Source organism: Elgaria multicarinata, chromosome 5 (genome assembly GCF_023053635.1).
Source record: "Elgaria multicarinata webbii isolate HBS135686 ecotype San Diego chromosome 5, rElgMul1.1.pri, whole genome shotgun sequence".
Taxonomy (NCBI): Eukaryota; Metazoa; Chordata; class Lepidosauria; order Squamata; family Anguidae; genus Elgaria; species Elgaria multicarinata.
The window spans coordinates 99741591-99761278 of NC_086175.1; the positions used below are offsets into that span (position 1 = coordinate 99741591).

The 19688-nt window shown below is 43.9% G+C and overlaps 1 protein-coding gene across 1 annotated transcript; it reads right to left on the reverse strand.

The window, feature by feature from the left end:
- Nucleotides 1-1018: 1018 nt before the first annotated feature.
- TMEM45A (transmembrane protein 45A) lies at nucleotides 1019-11703 on the reverse strand. The gene is made up of 5 exons (XM_063127631.1): nucleotides 11478-11703; nucleotides 9479-9691; nucleotides 6671-6855; nucleotides 3879-4024; nucleotides 1019-1211 (listed from the first exon to the last, which is right to left on the reverse strand). The coding sequence occupies exons 1-5, from the start codon at nucleotides 11665-11667 to the stop codon at nucleotides 1118-1120; spliced, it is 828 nt and encodes a 275-aa protein (XP_062983701.1). The 5' UTR covers nucleotides 11668-11703; the 3' UTR covers nucleotides 1019-1117.
- Nucleotides 11704-19688: the final 7985 nt, after the last annotated feature.

Genomic DNA, 19688 nt, shown 5'->3' on the forward strand with positions numbered 1-19688 from the left:
AGCCAAGACTTTATTGCAAGTGGATTGGACTAAGTGGACTGTGGACTGCAGCCAAAGAGTAAAAAAAGCAGCCCATCACACGACATTTTGCTTGTTTCAAAGTGAACTGGAACTTTAAAAGCAAATCTCTATTCATAATTTTAAAGTAGTTGCACCAGCCCTAAGCATCTTTGATTGATTAGTTGATAGGCTTCTTCTTCTTCTTCTTCTTCTTCTTCTTCTTCTTCTTCTTCTTCTTCTTCTTCTCTATTAAGAGATTTTGTTATAACAGGAATTTTGAATGGATAGGAAGTGCCTATCAAATAAAAATGACTAGTTGATATTTTGTATATCTGTCTATTCTACAGGAATCTTTTAAAGTTAGAACTCCTAAAGAGAAGACACACATATACTCTAAGAAACTTGCAAGCACCCTTGCCATTGTATGTCCCAAACAAGATATTTTTACCTGAGAGTATACTAAGGGACATTAAAAGCTTAAAGGCACACTATACCAAATGGTCTTTCCTGAGTATAGTTTTGTACAGAGTTATGTCACACAAATAAGGTTGCTTCCAAATGGTGTTTGGCTCAAAAAGCAGTGTGATGACTGATAATAAATAATAATGACAAGAAGTAGAAACAAAGTAATACAGTTGCAAACACACACTTTGTAAATTTGCAACAAACATTTGGAAGCTAGACAATGAATTATCCTTTATATTTAAAATAGATGTGTACAAAGTAGAAATTGTTTGGTTTTAAGAAGTTACCATCCATTTCTGCGACAGTAGGATTGTATTTGGGTTTTTTTTAACATGTGTGGAAATTTCCCAGTTTACCCAAGAGCAATGAAAGGCTAGACCCATCAGCTATTAATGGCCTAGATTGATTTTCACTTGACAATGTCACCCCCAGCCTGTTCAATAGCAAAATGTTCTCTTTCTACTTCAAGCATAGGATAAACAATGCACTAATGGACATTTCATAAATTAATGAAATAGTTTATTTGTTGTTTCAACCATCATGATCATACATACACGGATTGTGTAAGCCTAAATGACATGGTAAACAAAACCATTACAGCTCAGGAACGGAAGGTAGAGATGGTATACTATGAGAAAATAGCTATGCTAAACTAGATCTCATCTTCTGACTCCTGGTCTCGTTCGGACGTTTTCAGTAATCCAATTTCCATTGCTGGGGCTTGTTTTAGTCTTGAACGAACTACCCTGGAGAGGGGGAAAACAAAGTAGGACAATTCATGGTATGTCTTCACACTTTCTAAGCCAAGTACAGAACAAATGGAGGGGCAGTTATTTTTATGTGGGGTGTCACATTAACAATGTATATAGTTGCCAATATTCTACCTCCTTCTCCCAATATTCCATTCTGTCATGCTCTAGTTCAGGGTATGAAGCCTGGGCCTGGGTGCAAAGTCCAGCCCTTCCACCCAGAAGGCAGTGGAGGCTGGTAGCTCCGATGACAGTGGGTTGGTGAAACTACTCTGGGTTTCAGTCAGAACTCTAAAGGAGCTAACCAAGATGCTGAATATGATCCACAGAGTCAGGTTCCACACCTTGGATAGCTCCTTTAGAGTTCTGACAGGTTCTGACTGAAACCCAGAGTGGATTCACAGCCCCACTGATATCGGAGTCACCCGCCTCCAAGAAAGTCCCACAGCACAACACTGATGAGTAAAAGGGAGTGGCCAGAGCACACGCTTTGTATGCAAAAGGCCCCGAGTTCGATCTCTGGCTTCTCCAGGTAGGATGAGGAAAGAATCCAGCCTGAAAACTTGGAGAGCAGCTGCCAGTCAGTGTCGACAATGGACCATTTGTCTAAATGGACCAATTGAATAAGCGTAAGGCAGCTTCATTTGTTCCTATGAGCCTTCCTTTAGAGTTCTGACTGGTTCTGACTAAGACCCAGAACGGATTCACTGCCCCACTGACATCAGAGCCACCAGCCTCCACTGCCAGAAGGCCACATTCCTGTCCAATCCCTTTTCTCCTAATGACCAATGATTTGGTGTTTTCCCGTTTTTTGTGCCTTTCCCCCCTTCTAAAAGGTTAAAATGCCTCTCCTAAACTTACTTAATGGCAGTAAGAGCTTTAAGCTAAGATACCGTGGTATTTCTAGACTTTGGGAGAGTTTTTTGCCCCACCTCTTTTGATTTTGGCCCTGCCTGCTGCTGGAATGCAGCCCCCAAGAGCTTCTCAGAAATGCAATTCGGCCCTCAGGCTGAAAGAGATTCCGCACCCCTGCTCTGCATGACCAAGAAAACAGAATCCACTATGGGTCTGTTCAGAAGACACACTAAGCCATTGTTAGTCCACTAACCCTGTTGCAACAAATGGTTAGTGTGTTTAAACCATGTTTATGTAGCCACCGTGGTTAGTAATGGTTCACACAACATACTAAGTCACGGCTGACACAACACACTAAGCCGTAATGTTTAGCTCAAAATGCTTAACCACCGTGAACAGGGTCAATGAGACTATGTAGTTAGGAGTAGCCTTGATTCTCAATGGCTGGTGTCACTGAGGCAGAGAGCAGGTTTAGTCCTCACCCCAATGTTATGCCCAAGGCCATCACTTGTCATCTCCACTATAAGTCAATAGCTGATATTCATTCCTGTGGGAGAAAGCAATGTTTGGCACTGCCCCCAAAATAGGTTCAGCACCTTAGATAGCTCCCTTTGAGTTCTTGCTGGTTTTACCTGAAACCTGGAATGGACATACAGGCCCGCCAAAATCAGAGACACCAGATTCCACTGGTAAGGGCAAACCCTTCCTTTAACCCCCAAACCCGGAAGCCCATCCTACACTGATAGAGATCCCATAGGGTGAGTACAATGCATGGGAGAGGATGCGTGCTTCAAAGAGGGCTAGGGATCCTTGCAATATACTAGCCCTCTCTCCAGTCACATATTTTGCCTGTCAACATGGAGGGCATTTTGCTAGTTATATCTGATAAGGGATGTCTAAACAGGAAAAATGGTTCGCTGTGCAAGTGCTAGAGGAAATGTGAATGCTGCAGAGTAAGAAGCACCCTTGAACGTCTTCCCCCACAGTTACTCCAGTTAACCCGGTCATCTTTGTTTGAGAAAATGTGCAAGGCACTTGATCCTATTGTACAGGAGGAGCCCACACCTGCAATTTACATTCCCAAAAAGTAATCCATTTGCTTTAATTGGAGCCAGTGTAGTGGTTGGAGCATTGAACTGGGACTTGGGAGATCAAGGTTCTACTCCCCACTCGGCCCTGAAGCTCACTGGGCGACTTTGCAACAATCCCTGACTCTCAGCCTGACTTACCTCACAGGGTTGTTCTGAGGATAAAGTGGAGAGGAGGAGGGCCATGTTAGCCACCTTGAGTTCCTTTGCAAGGGGAAATAGGCAGGGTATAAATGTAATAATAAAAATAAAATATAACTCCCATGGTGAATCAAATAAAAAGAATAGCACTTAAAACAATGGCTCCAATGTCAGTGGGGCTGTGAGTTCGGTCTATCCAAGGTGCTGAATTCAAGCCACAAAACCAGGTTCAGCACCTTGGATAGCTCATTTAGATTATATGTTGTTCTAGGGCTGGGTTCTAATAATTCAAGAAGGTCCCAGAGCTCAGCTCCGGTAAGCCCTCTGACATGATAGTTTCTTATTTTCTAGCAAAGCTATGAGGAAAAGTCAAGTTCCAGCTTGGTTGCTTCAAAACCTGCAGGCTGAATGGAGCTGCATATAGAAGCCACTGCAATTTTGTATCCCTCCATAAATGGACAGTTTGTTTTTGAAGGCCTGAAAGTTTTATCATGTTGAATAACATTTCAAAGAGTTAATATTTAATGGCAAGTTAAATGGAGATCTTCAGAATTTCTCTTCTTAAGCAGAATCTACTTACCAGCTGACAATAGTATAATTCAATGCCATTATGAGAAGTGCAAATGCATAATGCCAGCAATAGCACATTGTGAGAAACATTATGTTATTATGATCCATTTGGTTCCATTCTGGACTCCCACTTGGAGGATAAAGTACAAATCCAATCTGTGAAAACAAAAAGGCACATGGCATTAGATTTAGAAATACTTGTTCCGTATCGGTAGTTTGCAACGCCACATTTTATGCATTTACTTTAGGTCATGTAGTTTGCAATGCCATGTTTTATGCTTTTACTTCAACAGTAGATTTGTCCATGGCATTGTACATAAATTGTAAGTTTAGTTATGAACAGCATTGCAAACAGGAGAGTTGCTTTCCCTTCCAAAATGTATTCCATTGATGTGAACTGTTTCGTTTCAAACAAATTCCATACCTTTTTACTTAACATGTTTTCCTTGCCAGTATACATTCCGAACACTTCACTTCAACAGATATGTTCTAGCTCAACACCCTTATTCATCACATCGGAGCAGCTGACTCCAATGGACACAATGCTAATTGCAGCAGGCAGGACATTTTCATTGAGATTGCAGCTAGTGAGAAAAGGATAAAACCTCCCTTCCAATACATGCTGCAATCTTGATGAAAATGAGGGAAGGGCACCTAGTCCTAAATAAAATTAATCCCCTGATTTGGTTGCTAGCCACACATTAAGAGTCAAACTATGGCTGAGGTCCTTCAGTGTTTGCATTTATTGCTATTTGTGTGCTCTGCTGTTGAAGACTGTGGGCAGAATTCAACTCTTTGTGGTTGTAGTATTTGTAATTAGGGTTTGGGGTTTAGGTATGTACTGTGACCCTCCCAATTTGACAATTCTGTAGAAAAAGAAACACACTGTTACAGACACCATTAGGCATGCTATCAATTTGAAAGGCCAGCTTGTCTCTACTGAACCCTTTCATGAAAGCAGCGGTTCTCTTAAACAACCAAACACAGTCCATATAAAACTGTAACAGAAATAGAAAACATATATATTAAAAGCAACCTCAGGCCTCCAAATGCTGATCCTTAAAATGGCACCCTCCATGCACAAGAAGGTATCAGCAGGCCAGAGGAAACCCAGAGATTTGCAGAAGTACAAAATTTCTGTAGGGAAAAAAATCTTTAGGGGGGGGGATTCCCAATGGGAACTAATCATGCTCAGTGAGCACAGAATGCTAGGAGTCTGTTAGGTGATGATGGGATGGACTGGAACTACTGGACTCTGAACAGGGAACACTCCACACAGGGATAATTTTGGTTCCACTTTAGGGTGGCCCTTATGCTAGAGGAAATGCATCATCCAAAAAAGAGGACAAAGGGGGATACAAATTTGCATAAAATTTGCATGTGCTCATGTACATGTATAAATGGAAATTGGGACATAATTAGTGTATTTTAGATAGAATCACAATTTCATAGTGGGAAAGATTGTTGATGGGAAACTTCAAGGCTCCTATTGGCTTCTCCTCTTCTTTCTGTTCTTTATCTTTTATCTGGACTTCAAAATAGAGGATGCCTTCAAACAGAGGACTGTCCTCTGTAAAAGAGGACACATGGCCACCCTACTTGTATATGCAAATACTGATTAACCCAGGAGGAAGATAGCGGCCCCAGTAGTTGTACTTGACATCCCAGAGCAACCCTACAACTACAACAGAGTTCCCCAACATTTTGGGGCCAGTGGGCACATTTGAAATTTTGGAGAATGTTTTGCATGTGTGTGGGGAGTTGCCCTGTCAAAATACATAAATTTTCCAGAAAGTAAACTGGTGAGGCCAGAAGAAAAGTAACTTGACAAACACCTTAGTACAAGGCAAATGTGGGTCTGAGCTCCAAATACAAAACCACTCTTTTGAACCCACAATTTTCTGTCCCAGCACCCTTTTCACAGAAGGCAAGCTGATGAAACTCAGAGATGGGAGACTGAGCACAAAGCAGAGGTGGAGGCTGAGCCCCAAATGCCAAACCACATATTCGCCCTTTAAAATACCCATTTCACTGAAGGCAAAGTGTTGGTACTCAGAGACACACATCCACACGCAGGCAAGACACACACCACACACACACACACAGTGCACAGCCCATACCCACACACACATACACACACGACAACTACCACCTGGCAAAACACACACACACCCCATAACAAAACACACAAACATACACAAAAGCAAGTAAACAACCCAGCTCATACACCACACGTGTATGCACACACAGAGGACAGGCAAAAACTCTCACTTTGCTCCTTGACATCCCCTCCAGCCCTCCAGGGGAGATGTTCCCAAGCACCCCCAACTTACTTTCTTCTAGGAGGTTGTGCACAGTTCAAAACAAAGAGCTGGACTTCAGCCACAGGCCTTTATTTTGATTTTGATCTTTTAAAAAAGAATGCCTCTGAAGCCCATTCGGGGCCCAGATGCATTCTTGGCAATAAGGATGGTGCTGGTGGTTGGCACTTGCCTTTCCAATGACAGCTTTCCAGTTTTTTTTAAAAAAAGTAAAGTTCTATAAAAATAATAATAATTTAATTTAAAAACTTAGGAGGGGTGGGGAGCCCTGTGTCCATGGGCACCCTATTGGGGAGGGATGAATTACATGGCCGCTGCCCAGCAATCAGGGGAGTAGAGAGGGCACGGGGCAGTGGTATCAGTGGCACCAGGGGGCCCTTGACATCTGTCCGGGGCTGCTGCCTGCTGGTGCCGGCCGTGATCTCAACTTTCTCCTGGGAATGAACCGATCATGAAGGCAGGGAAAGAGTGCCTCACTCACCTGCCAGAACCAGCTCCCTTGCAGTATGCAAAGACTTGTCCGGAACATCTCAAGGACAACGATGCCACGGAAGAAGACTTCCAAGAATATGCAGATGGCTGTTGCAAAGATGGCCACTAAAAGTAACTGATGCACGTGAAGATCTAACATAGCACGCCCATGGATATGGTAATAAAATAGAAAACCTGGGGATGGGGAATGAGAGGGTCAGCTATTACTGCTCCTCTATTTATTTGCTGCATAAAATTCTTATTACAAACTATAACATTTGGGGTTTGAATGAAGTGACTGTGTGTGTGTGTGTGTGTGTGTGTGTGTGTGTGTGTGTGTGTGTGTATCATTTCAGGGAAGCCAAGAAGTGTTCAGGTGCACAGGGGGTTCCATCATCCCACTTACCTCTATGTGAAGAGTGCAGAACCTTTTCAGCCCTGAGGGCTGCACTGGGTTTCTGCTGGAGTGCCAGGGCTGTGTGTGTGTGTGTGTGTGTGTGTGTGTGTGTGTGTGTGTGTGTGTGTGTGTGTAATGCATGTCTCTGAGGGCCTTGGAATGATGGCTGAATTAAGTGGGAGGCAATGGAGTGAGGGAATAGCAAAAACGTCTGTTGAAAAAGGGTGGTTTTGTGGTGAGGGAGGAGGAAGAGAGAGAGCGCTGGAAGAAAAGAAGGAGAAATTAACAACGCAGGAGAAGAAGGCGACAGGCCACAGCTTACTGAAGAGTGCACCTACACAAGACAGACAAGCGAATAGGGATACACTTCTGTTGCTTGTCCAGTAAACCTGACACTGGGACCTGAAAGAGAACTGTGGGTTGAAGAAAAGAGTTGAATAGAGTTGATTCATAGTGATGTTACTTGTTTTGTTCATGCTAGTATTTCTTAAATCTTCTTAAAGTAAATTCTGTTAAATACATATTTCGTTGGTCTCTGGAGTGATTGTAACATGCCTCTTCTCATCCTGGTTGTAGAAACCTGAGGCATTACGTTTGTGCATACACAAACACACACTCACATATCCACAGATACATTCAGGAATTGCTGCTCTGTGGAAATTGCTGGCGGAGGGAGAAGAGCGCAACCTGTCCCGCACCTCAGCCACCCTGAACCAGTTACTGCTTTGTGGCCACCAGTAGCAGCCATAAAGCAGTGATCTGGACTGCTTTGAGGGAGGAGGGGCACATTTCCCTGTACTTATTTCATTTTTATTTATTTATTTGAGCTGGTCTTTCTGGCCAAGAGCCTTCCCAAGGCAGCTTACAGAAAGCTCTAAAAACAGAATCGCAAAATAAATATAAAAGAGCCAGAGTGGCATAGTGTTGGACTGGGATTCAGGGGATCGGGGTTCTTGTTCTCTCTCAGCCATGAAACTCTGAACTTTGAACCAGTTCCTGACTCTCAGCCTAATCTACCTCACAGGGGTGTTGTGAGGAGGGAAATGGAGAGGAGGAGGGCCATGTAAGCCGCTTTGTGTTCCTTGCAAGGGGGAAAAGTCACGATATAAGTGTGATAATAAAAATATAATAAATAAAACTCCCACCATGACTCAAATAAAAAGCGCAGCCTTTAAAACAACAGCAGGCATTTATATCCATAAAACACAGACTGAAACAAAACAGTTTTCAAAGTCTGCATAAAGGCTGACACATTGAGGCCATGTGTACCTCTTCATAGTATCAATTGCAACCTTAAACATATTCCTAACTAAGTAGGCTTCCACTTGGACACCTCATAGCACTGTCAATCAAAAGGCATTGCACAGCTATTCTGCCTTTTCTTCCTTAAAGTTTTTCTTCTTTTGGGGTGGGGGGGAGGAAGACATGATGAGAAAACACAGAAGGGTTTCAAGTGGAAGACAGTATCATCTGGAAACAACAACACCATGAGGTAGGGTGAAGTGTCCTATGGGTAAAACATTTTCTTAATTGAGGATAATCTTTTTTCCTTCCTTTCTTTTAATCTAGAGTAACTGCTCATGGCGTCAATGTTGATTGGGACCACTATGCACTGGGGGAGGGAGGGTATTAACCCTTTCCCCTCCTCACCATTTTTGTCCTGAAATCCCCCCACCCCAGTGTGGGTCTTAAAAAAAGAAAAGAAGTCTCCATTGGTGTCAATGGACTTTTATTTTATTTTATTTAAACCACCCCACCCCCCAGAGGTGAAGATTTCTGGAAGAAATGGTGGCAGTGGGGAGTTTTGATCATCTCCTCCCAATGCGTAGTGGTACCAATCAGGGCTGTGTGCATTTACTCTAGAGTAAAAAAAAGAGAGAAAAACCTCAGCTATATGCTACGCAATTAACGTAATGTGTAGTTTGACCCTAAATTGCACTCAAACCAAAGAGGCATATTCCTGATGATTTTCAGATTTGGTGCCACAATATAAACACCTATGACATGTGTGTCAAGCAGCGGCTGGTTGGTCACATATCAGGAATGCTTTAGAAGTGGATTCTTTGCATCAGCAGAGGGTTGGGCTAGATTACCTTTGGGGGACCTTCAGACTATATGATTCTCTGATTTTTGCTTATGATATATAATCATAAAGAATCTTCAAGCCTATTTCTTTCTCCAAATGTTTTAATTCCTCCACTTCACCTTACTCCCTAATAAGAATGCCGTGTGCATTATTTAACTGCCTTAATAATCAGTTTTAATATTTAATCCTTCCTTCCCCCCACTCCTTTGCTGTGACTTTTCTCATGTGGTTATGTAACAGAGTTACTCTAATGGATCATCTTTACCTGCTCATTTTAATTTTGATCCGGGGGGGGGGGGGGAATCTGCATGAATAGTGCAGTCCAGTGTGCTCACCTTCCACAGAAACTGCAAGGGATAGCATCATTCTGTCCAATGCTACTGGTAACACATTAGTGCTATGTGCCACAATATCTACCAGCCCTGAGATACCATAGAAGAGATACATGGTTGCATGCTGCCAGTTCATTAAGTGATCCCATTGTTTCTTTTCATAACTGTACAGCTTCAGATGAGGTCCGTCAGGAACAAACTGCTCAGCTACCATTCCTGTGTGATGAAATAATGGAGAGGGAAATATGTCGGTGATCTTCTTAGTCCATCCCGTGCATAAAAATTAACTCGGCACAATTCTATGCCTGTTTAGACAGACAAAATGCCTACAACTTCCAGCATTCCCCAGCTAGTCTTTGGGCTCATCTACACCAAGCAGGATATTCCACTATGAAAGCGGTATATAAAAGGCAGGAGCCACGCTACTGCTTTATAGTGGTACTGAAGTGCACTGACAACTGTTGGGGCAACAGTTATCAATGCACTTTAGTACCACTATAAAGCAGTAGTGTGGCTTCTGCCTTTTATATACCGCTTTCATACTGCTTTCGTAGTGGAATATCCTGCTTGGTGTAGATGAGCCCTTTGGCATCATTGTGGTAATGGCAGTCCTGTTTCTTGTCATTACACTACCAGTAAAAAAACCACCAGACCAATACTTATGAGCGTGTCCTTTTAATCAATTTAGTAGTACTACCTATGAGTGTCATACTTTGCCCCATGCGTTTTCATTTCTTTAGCATTGTTAAATTAAACAGCTGGGTGGGAGAAGGAAATAGCAAGGCAAAGGGGTAAATGGAAGAGAAAGAGCAAGGCTAGAGAGTGGGATGGGGAGAAATAGCAGGGCAAGGAAACAGAGGGGAGAGAAAGAGCAAGGCTGGCAGCTAGAAAAGGTTTTTACTGCTGTTTTATTCTTCTACTAAGTACAGCACCATGAACATTGATGGTGCTATATAAATAATAATAATAATAATAATAATAATAATAATAATAATAATAATTTTTAATGGGACGGTGTGGAGAGTTTTATGGGCATTGTTGGAGGTTCTCACTTAGTATTGTGACCATATGGAAAGGAGGACAGGGCCTAAAATCCTGGAGAGCCTTCACCAACCTGTGCTCACAATACTGGTCTGACTCATAAGGCAGCTTTCTATGTTCCTAAATGTTTGCCTTTATATGTACAGGTGATGGCACTGTTGACATTTCTGCCCTGCTCTGAAACTCTAACAAGGTATGGATCTTCCATTTGAACATTACTAACGTCTCCTAGTAAGTGTACAGAAACTTTGAAATTATGTGCTTTCTTTCATCAAGGTTGCAACAACACGTTTCACATTTGCTATTATTCTTTGTCACTGAATCTAACTTCCTGAACAGCAACGTTTCATGCCGACCTGCTACACAATACCTGACGGAACGCCTCTCCCGACATGAAACTACCCATACACTACACTCAACATCTAAGGTCCTCCTCCGAGTGCCTACTCCGAGGGAAGCTCAGAGATGGCAACAAGGGAGAGGGCCTTTTCAGTGGTGGCCCCCAATTATGGAATGATCTCCCCGACGGGGCTCACCTGGCACCAACATTGTTATCTTTTCGGCGCCAGGTCAAGACTTTTCTCTTCTCCCAGGCAGTTAACAACATGTGCTGAGTTTGTTTTTAACTGACCTCAGAATAGTTGTTTTAAAAGGATATTGTTGTTTTATGCTTTTGATGGTTTTAAATTTTGTATAGTTGTTTTTAATGTTCACTGTTTTTAACTTTTGTAAACCGCCCAGAGACCTTTGGCTATGGGGCGGTATATAAATGTAATAAATAAATAAAATAAGGTTCAGTGACTGGCAGAATCCACACTACAATTTAAAGTGACTTCTGCATGTCAATACTATTTGCTTTCATATTAACACATTCTATTTCAAAAATCATAATAGTTTATTATATACACCCCTAATTCTAATCCTAATTATCTGGGCATACGGCTAAAGGAAAACCACTTACCAATGAGAGCAAAGGCAGTTTTGATGATGCCCTCAGTAAATTCTAAGCGTCGTAATCCTGCCTTGGAACCCAGGGAAGATGAGTTCTTTTTCCTTCGACAGAGGTGCATGATTGGATATTTCACAGACCACCATAAGCCAAAGAGAAGGAAAAAACTCCCAGGAAGTGCATGACCTTTAAAATTTCCCATCTTTCTCTGTTGTACGAAACTCTATGGACAAAGAATGTTTTTTACTAAAGTATGTCTAGAAAATATATATTTCTGGTAGTTCGAATCTATACATTGGCTGCATTTGGATGTAACCATAAATCCTGGTTTACATTACAGAAATGAGCCACAGTGGAGTTTGGGCACATCAACTCCCCTCTACCATTTTAACACTTTAAGATACGTTTAAAACCTAAACTGTGCTAAATCTTAATTACGGTTTGTTGAACCAATGTTTGAAGCTGGCTTGTTTTGGCTAACTATAGTTAAGATTAACCATTATTTGTCTGAATTCAGACATAACAACAAGCTGCAATTAATAAAAAAACCAAACAAACAGAAGCAAAAACTTCAGATTTCTTTGTGGCAACACTGCAGGATGGGGGAGCACACAAGCCCGAAGCTTGGTGCTGCTTGTTCCCATACTGATATGCCATTGTTTAGTGTTACATCCAATTACCTTATCCCTGTAGCACGAAGATTTTCTCGTCACGTAGGTCTTCTTTCTGTTGGAAAGATGCGCACTTGGAAGTAGTGGAAAAAAGCCTAGCGTTTTAATGTTCTGAGTATATCAGCTTTCCCTTAAAGCATATGGGGATATAGAACTCTCAGTTAAGTAGTCCACCTCCATACTCTTGCCATTCTTCCAGACATAAGGTTCCTAGCATTGCTTAGGGAGACCATATGGAAAGGAGGACAGGGCTCTCAAATTTTGAACAGTTGTATAGAAAAGGGAATTTCAGCAGGTGTCATTTGTATGCATGCAGCACCTGGTGAAATTCCCTCTTCACAGTGTTATGGAAAAACTGGAGCCCACACAGAGAAACTGGAGTCCACACCAAAGTTCTTGTCCAAACAGATAGCTTTATTCGCTAGCGAAACAGCAGCACGGGATGAGTCCACGGGCGGCTGCCCTGGGGACTGGGAGGAGGGGCTTTTTATACACGCCCCTCATGCAGAGGAAACGCCCACACTTTTACACAAAGGAATTGCGTGCGCATCTTGGCAGCATAGCACAAACGGTTCAAACCTGTTCGGTAGGAATGTCTGCCTCGGACTTCAGGCAGGCGCAAAGAGCACGGCCTTCATTAAGGTCATAACCGGAAATGACAGCCAGTTCCCTCACATTCCCCCCTTTGATACACTCTTAGCGAAGGCACAGAGTGCTATCATTATCCCAGATTGTCATCATTGACAGGGACTGGCCTGTAATCCTGCAAGGCCATTAGATGCACTGCAGTACGTTTATCTGCAATTTGCTCTATCATGTCCTTCAAACTTTGTATAATCATTGGCATAAGACAGGGTAACAGCAAGCATAACATAATTCTTATAACAACAATACTGATCATCTCTTTTAGCCCACCAAACTAATTGAACCATGAGCCTAAGCCCTGGCCTGAAGTGAGCTTGGCCATGGGCGATTAGGAGGTATGACGGTTTGATTTGGTCAATAGGACAAGATAGTTTGGTTCAGCGTGGTAATGGTCTGACACGGGGTTTCTCCGATCTTGGGGCCCCCGGAAGATATTCTTTGGATGCACCACCTTCCAATTAGGGTGTTTGTCAGCATCCACTGACTATGGGGATTGGGGTCAGTGGTCTCATTATACGGCTGGCTGACATTGTATTCTTGGGCTTCCTAAGGCCATTGGTCTCCTAGGTTGGTTCCTCCACATACATAACAACTAGATACATTCAGAGTCGCAGCGACAGTTTCTGCAAAAGTGACAAAAAGGTTGCGCGCTATCTCTGGCACTTCAAAAGGCTGTTCGACTTCTTTCCAAAAGTCTTGGAAGAAGTGCTCTTGTATGGTGTGGCCTGTTTCTACAAACTGGGTGAGCTTCAGATAAATCCGCCCCAGGGGATCTGCTCCCCGTCCATGAATGCGGAGCCCGAATTGGTTCCCAAAAGTGGTCACGAACTGTTGTGGGTTAAAAACGGTAAAATTCATTAAGTTGCACTGTTGTGCTTTGCAGTTACTGAGGACTGGCACTTTGGTTAAAGAGGCGTGGATTTTACTAAGGGGGGGTGTTGTTGGATAAGTGGCCCACCATACACAGTTCTAATAAGGACAGCTGTTATCGCAATTGGCTTGTTTGGGGATGGTAGTCTGCATCGGGTCTGTGGAGGGGCATATATATTTGTCTTCGTGCATGTATGTCTTCTCCCAGCTGAGATCTCCACACTGATCTGGCCAGTGGGAGATCTTACAAGGGTCTATGATCACAGAAGCTGGAGAATTTGGGGTTCTAAGGGGTATTTTCTACAATAGTGTACCTTGCTGGTTAGCATCTCTGACCTCTAGGTGCCATTTAACAGGATTTTTCTCTGGGATCAAAACATGTGACTTTGTCATTAAGAGAACATGCTGAGAAAGAAACATTACGGAAAGCGCAAGACGTTTTGGTCTCAGTACACTGCAATTTACTCTGATATATAATAGTCTGTTTGATTTGGTTATGCAGTTTCACTGTTTGTATACAAGAGGAGCAGAGATCAAGTTTTGACTTCTGGGATGATATGCTCAGGGTCAGCAGGAAGAGCAAAATAGGCAAAACGTGCTTCGGGCGGTGTCCACCTCTTCTTTCCAGGTTGAGAGGGGATGCAGCGCCCCCAGTTATTTCGCTCCCTCGGTTGCCGGTCCCGAGGAGTCTTCTCCCGTCGCGTCCAGCGGTGAGGGCTGTTTCCTCAGGGTGAGCTTTAGGCCCGCACCTTTCATGGCCTGCCATCTCTCGGGTGCGGCTAATTTGGCTCGGCTCCAATGAATCCAACTGGAATTCCCTTGGACCTTTAAAGCAGTAGGCGTAGTCAGTATAATGGTGTATGGCCCGTCCCACGTCTTCCCTAACAGGCTTTCTTTGTAACTCTGCATAGACCGTGATCTTCTTTTCTCTTCCCCATTCTAGTGCAGCGATTAAAGCTAAGAGTTCAGCTTTCTGAGCGGACGTGCCAGGTGGAAGAGCTTCAGCAATTAGGACATCATCTTCTGTCACTACGGCGAAACCCGCCTTTCTGACACCGTGCTGGACAAAACTGCTTCCATCAGTGAAAAGGACGATGCTGCCAGGCACAGGACTGTCTTTTAGGTCGGGTCTGCTAGAATGGATGGTGTCCATTATTTCTTGGCAATCATGTATAACTGGCTCAGGCAAGCGCATCAGAGTCGCAGGGTTCAGGGCTACGCAGTCATTCACTTGCACGTTAGGGTTCTCACACAGCAGTGCTCGGTATTTGACAAGTCGGGAGTTGGTCATCCACTTTGGTCCGTGGGTTTCTAACAGAGCTTTCATAGAGTGCGAGGCAGTGATTTCTATGTGCTGCCCATAGGTAAGTTTAATGGCTTCAGTTAAGAGCAGGCATGCGGCGGCGATACATCGGAGACATCCTGGCCAACCTCTGCTCACAGGATCAGTATTCTTGCTTAGGTATGCTACAGGCCGATTCCACGAACCCACTCTCTGGGTCAGAACGCCCACGGCTGTGCCCTTCCTTTCGTCTACATAGAGGTGGAAGGGCTTGCTGATATCAGGTAGTCCTAGAGCGGGTGGACTGGTAAGGGCTGATTTAAGATTCCGGAGGCTCTCTTTTGCTTCAGATGTCCAGTCTAGGGTCCCGGATTCAGGGACTTTCTGTTTCAAGAGTTCATAGAGGGACTGTGTCAGGGCGGCGTAGATCAGGATCCAGATCCGGCAGTACCCTGCCATGCCCAGGAAAACTCGTAATTCTTTTTGTTCCGGGGCTGGGGTATACAATTGATTGCCTGGGTCCTGCTGGCAGCTAAAAGTCGAGTGTTCTTCTTGATGATAAAGCCCAGATATGTCACTTCTTGTTTGCAGATTTGGGCTTTGGCTTGACTAGCATGGTAACCTGCAGTCTCCAGATGTCTGAGCAGGGTGATGGTGTTCTGGATTCTTAAAAAAAAAGATAACAAGTCCATGTCTGCAGGGGCTTTTCTTTTGATGCATTTACAAATGAAGCCAGTAAAAACAATTCACTGAGCATTTATTGATCATGGTTCTCAAAAAGTCTTTCAGTCATTAAACACCTGATCTTTAAACTGGGAGGTCATGATGATTCTTGGCACATCAGGGTTTCTAACAGATCAACTGTTAATTCTCCATGGGTCACTGCTCCATGGGCAGTCACAAATCTTCTTTCTTTCCAAATCTGTCCATGTGATATTTTGAATCAGTAAATATAGTCTTTTGCCTGAAACAAGCATCAGGGCTTCTGTGCATACTACGAGTTCAGCTGCTTGTTGTACAATTGTAGCTGGATCCATCAGTAAACAACTCGAGGTCATCATATAGGTCTAGACGAGGTTTGGTGCCAAGTTGCAAGACATCAAGGCATTCATGCTCTGGAACTTCTTCTTTGTAGTTCTTTGTAGTTCAGGTATCAACGTGGCAGGATTCAATGAGGCAAGCCTTGGGTCCACAAGGAGGTTGATCTCATATCTGGACTGGCAGGCAGGGTTCAGGTGTCAGCTTCTTCCACTGTACTCCACTGGTCTGTGCCACGTTTTTGGCACAGCACACTTGAGGCTGGTAGTGCAAACACAGTAATGCAAGCTGGAGTTTTTAATTGCTTTAATCATTTCACAAGTCCATTTTTAAAAAGCAATAGCTGTATTCTTCTTCTGGCTTCTAATTTCAAAGGATACTGATGCAAGAACACAGGGGTGCTTTAGGCTTCAATTGTAGTTGCATTTAGGGCTGGGCAATTTTCAGAACACAACGTTCAAAACACACAAAAATATAGCAATTCAGTATTTCAAATCTTCGTCAGCAGAGGACGCAAGATTGTCCATTCACTAACTTTTTCAAGGCAGGGGTCTTTTACCCCCCTTCTCCTTCTGGTCAAAAACCATGCCACGTACACTAACCTTCAAACACTTTCCTTTTTTTTTTTTCTTCTCTTTTTCTTCCTCCCCTATGTTTCAACTTCTTATCTTCTTCACCACTTCTATTCACATACTTTACATACTTCTGACATTCAGCAACATACTTTCCCTTTCTCCCATCTTGGCACAACGGTTGGTAAAACTATTTGTGCTTACAAGGAGCTTTTTAACTCAGGCAGTGAATCTTCAAAGCTATGGAAGACATTTCTTCCGTGAAAATGCGGTTCTACATTTTCTAATTATCTGAGGTTAGTGAAAGACAAAATACAGAAAGTCTTCAAAATCTTTGGACTACTTCCACTGAGAACAAAACTTTCACTGAAACAAAACTGCTTATCTCTAGCTGCTAAGCATAGGAGAAGCAAAAAAAAAAAAACACTAGGGAGGAGGAGGCTGCAAGGGGGATGCGTAGGAGGGAAACAAAAAAACATTCTCTTTTCACTTGGACCGGGTGGAAAACATAAACTGACAATTTTTTTTTCTTTCACTTTAACACAACACCAACTTTTCTGTAGTAGCGGAAATGCAGGTTGCTTACCTGTAACTGTAGTTCTTCGAGTGGTCATCTATGCATTCACACATATGGGCTTTGCGCCTGCGCAGAGACCAGACCGGAACCTACTATAGCTGAGTGGAACGTTTTTGGCGGGAACCCCTCCCCCACGCTACCGCGCATGTCCAATGGGGTTCCTGCCCTTACCTCAGTTTACAGGAGTCCGACATTGTGCCCCCCATAAACATGAGTGTAAATAAATAAAGTACATTCCACAGTATAACAGTGTCATTTATAAATCTCACACCACCAAGTGGGGATGGTGGGTGGGTTGTGTGAATGCATAGATGACCACTCGAAGAACTACAGTTACAGGTAAGCAACCTGCATTTCTTCTTCGTGGTCTCTATGCATCACACATATGGGCGAGTAGCAAGCTGACATACCTTTGGAGGTGGGTTGGTGCATCATCTGAAGATCTCCGAGAGCACTGTCCTCCCAAATGAGCAGTCCTGCCTCGCACGGGTGTCCAAACTGTAGTGCTTGACAAACGTGGATGGAGTGGACCACGTTGCGGCTCTACAGACTTCTGCCAGTGGGACACCTCTGGTGAAGGCCACCGAAGTTGAAACAGCTCTGGTGGAATGAGCTGTCACAGGTTTCACTAACTCTAATTTAGAGATAGAGTAGGCCAATTCAATCGTCTCCACTATCCAGCGTGACAACCGCTGGCAAGAGACAGGGAGTCCCTTAGAAGGCTCACCATAACAAATAAACAATTGCTTTGTTTTTCTAAATGTCTCTGTCCTGTCTTTATAAAAAGCAAGAGCCCTTCTTACATCGAGAGTGTGCAAGGAAGACTCAAGAGGTGTAGTCGGATTGGGAAAGAAAGCAGGCAAAGTAATATGCTGGGACAGATGAAAAGTTGACACTACCTTAGGCAGGAAGGCTGGATCTGTGCGTAGCACAACCTTATCCTTATGAAAAATAGTGTACGGGACATCTATTCTAAGAGCTTTAAGCTCACTTGCTCGTCTTGCCGATGTGATGGCTACTAAAAAGACAGTCTTTAAAGTAAGAAGCCTAAGGTCTGTCGAAGCCATGGGCTCGAAAGGTTTGCGTGTCAGTACTTGCAGCACAACTGACAGGCTCCATGGCGGCACGATACTCTTCACAGTCGGTATCGTGTTCTTCAAACCTTTCAGAAATTTCTTGGTTGTTGGATGGGTAAAAGGTGTAAAACCATCCACACCCCGATGAAAAGATGTAATCGCAGCAAGGTGAACCCTGATAGATGCGAGCTTAAGTCCCTGCTGGAAAAGTGTCAATAAATAATTGAGGATTAATAATAAATGGCAAGACTCTGGTGTTTGGTCGTTTTCCGATGCAAAGTTCTGAAATCTTTGCCACTTTGCTGCATAAGCCTTCCTCGTGGAAGGCTTTAGTGCTGCCAACATAATATGGTCCACAGTTAAAACTCCGGTTCTAGCAGAGGAATGGTTGGTATTCTCCATGCAGTCATCTTGAGGGTCGACAGATCTGCGTGTCGAACCTTGCCCTGGTGTCGGGACAGTAGCTTCGGTGTCGACGGGAGCCTGATGTAATCCCCTCTCGATAACCGAAGGGCATGAGAGAACCACGTCTGTCGAGGCCACCACGGTGTGATGAGGATGCAGTTGGAGTTGTCTATTTGGATCTTGGCTAACACCCTTGTCAACAGTGGGAAGGGAGGAAACATGTACAGGAGATTTCCTCTCCAAGTCCTGGTAAAGGCGTCTCCTAGAGAGCGCTTTCCTCTTCCTGCCCTGCTGCAATACTTGGCGCAAATTGCGTTGTCTTCGGTAGCGAAGACATCGACAACAGGACGGCCCCAGTACCGAAAAAGACTTTCTCGCACTTCGACATCGAGCTCCCACTCGTGGTCGACATGGAAGGACCTGCTGAGAGAGTCCGCAAAGACGTTCTCCTTGCCGGCTACATGGATCGCAGTCAGGTAAGTCCTTCTCTTTATGCACCAGTTCCATACCCTGAGTGCAGAACGGTTCAGAGGGTGTGATCTTGTTCCACCCTGCCTGTTGATGTATGCCACTACGGTGGTATTGTCCGTCGCGATCAAGACATTCTGGCCCTCGATCATCTGTGCAAATGCTTTTACTGCATTTTCTACTGCCAGGAGTTCGAGATGGTTGATGTGATGTTCTCTCTGGTATAGAGGCCAGCGACCTTGAGCGGTAAGGGAGTTGCAATGAGCTCCCCATCCTTCTAGGGATGCATCCGTTGTGATCGTTACCGAGGGCGCCTGCTGCTGGAATGGAACGCCCTCGAGAAGAGTCGACATCGAGAACCACCATTTCAGAGATGCCCTCACTTGTTTCGGTATCGAAAGGTAAGTTCGTCGAGCATCGTGCCGGAGATCGAAAGTCCTCAAAAACCAGGCTTGCAGTATCCTCATTCTGAGTCTTGCAAATCTGATGACTGCCGTAGTAGCTGCCATCAGGCCCAATAGTCTCTGGACTGTCCATGCCGAAACTTTTCGGCGGCTCTCGGTATCGATGGCTAACTGCTGTAAGGTGTTCGCCCTGGTTGACGGTAAGTATGCCCTCC

Excerpts from the sequence above, each read along its gene's own strand:
- TMEM45A (XM_063127631.1), bottom strand. The coding sequence starts at position 11,667 with ATGGGAAATTTTAAAGGTCATGCACTTCCTGGGAGTTTTTTCCTTCTC. Across the intron at positions 9,692-11,477 it reads AACTGCCTTTGCTCTCATTG|GAATGGTAGCTGAGCAGTTT; the intron begins GTAAGTGGTTTT and ends TTCATCACACAG. Across the intron at positions 1,212-3,878 it reads AATTATACTATTGTCAGCTG|GGTAGTTCGTTCAAGACTAA; the intron begins GTAAGTAGATTC and ends CCCCCTCTCCAG.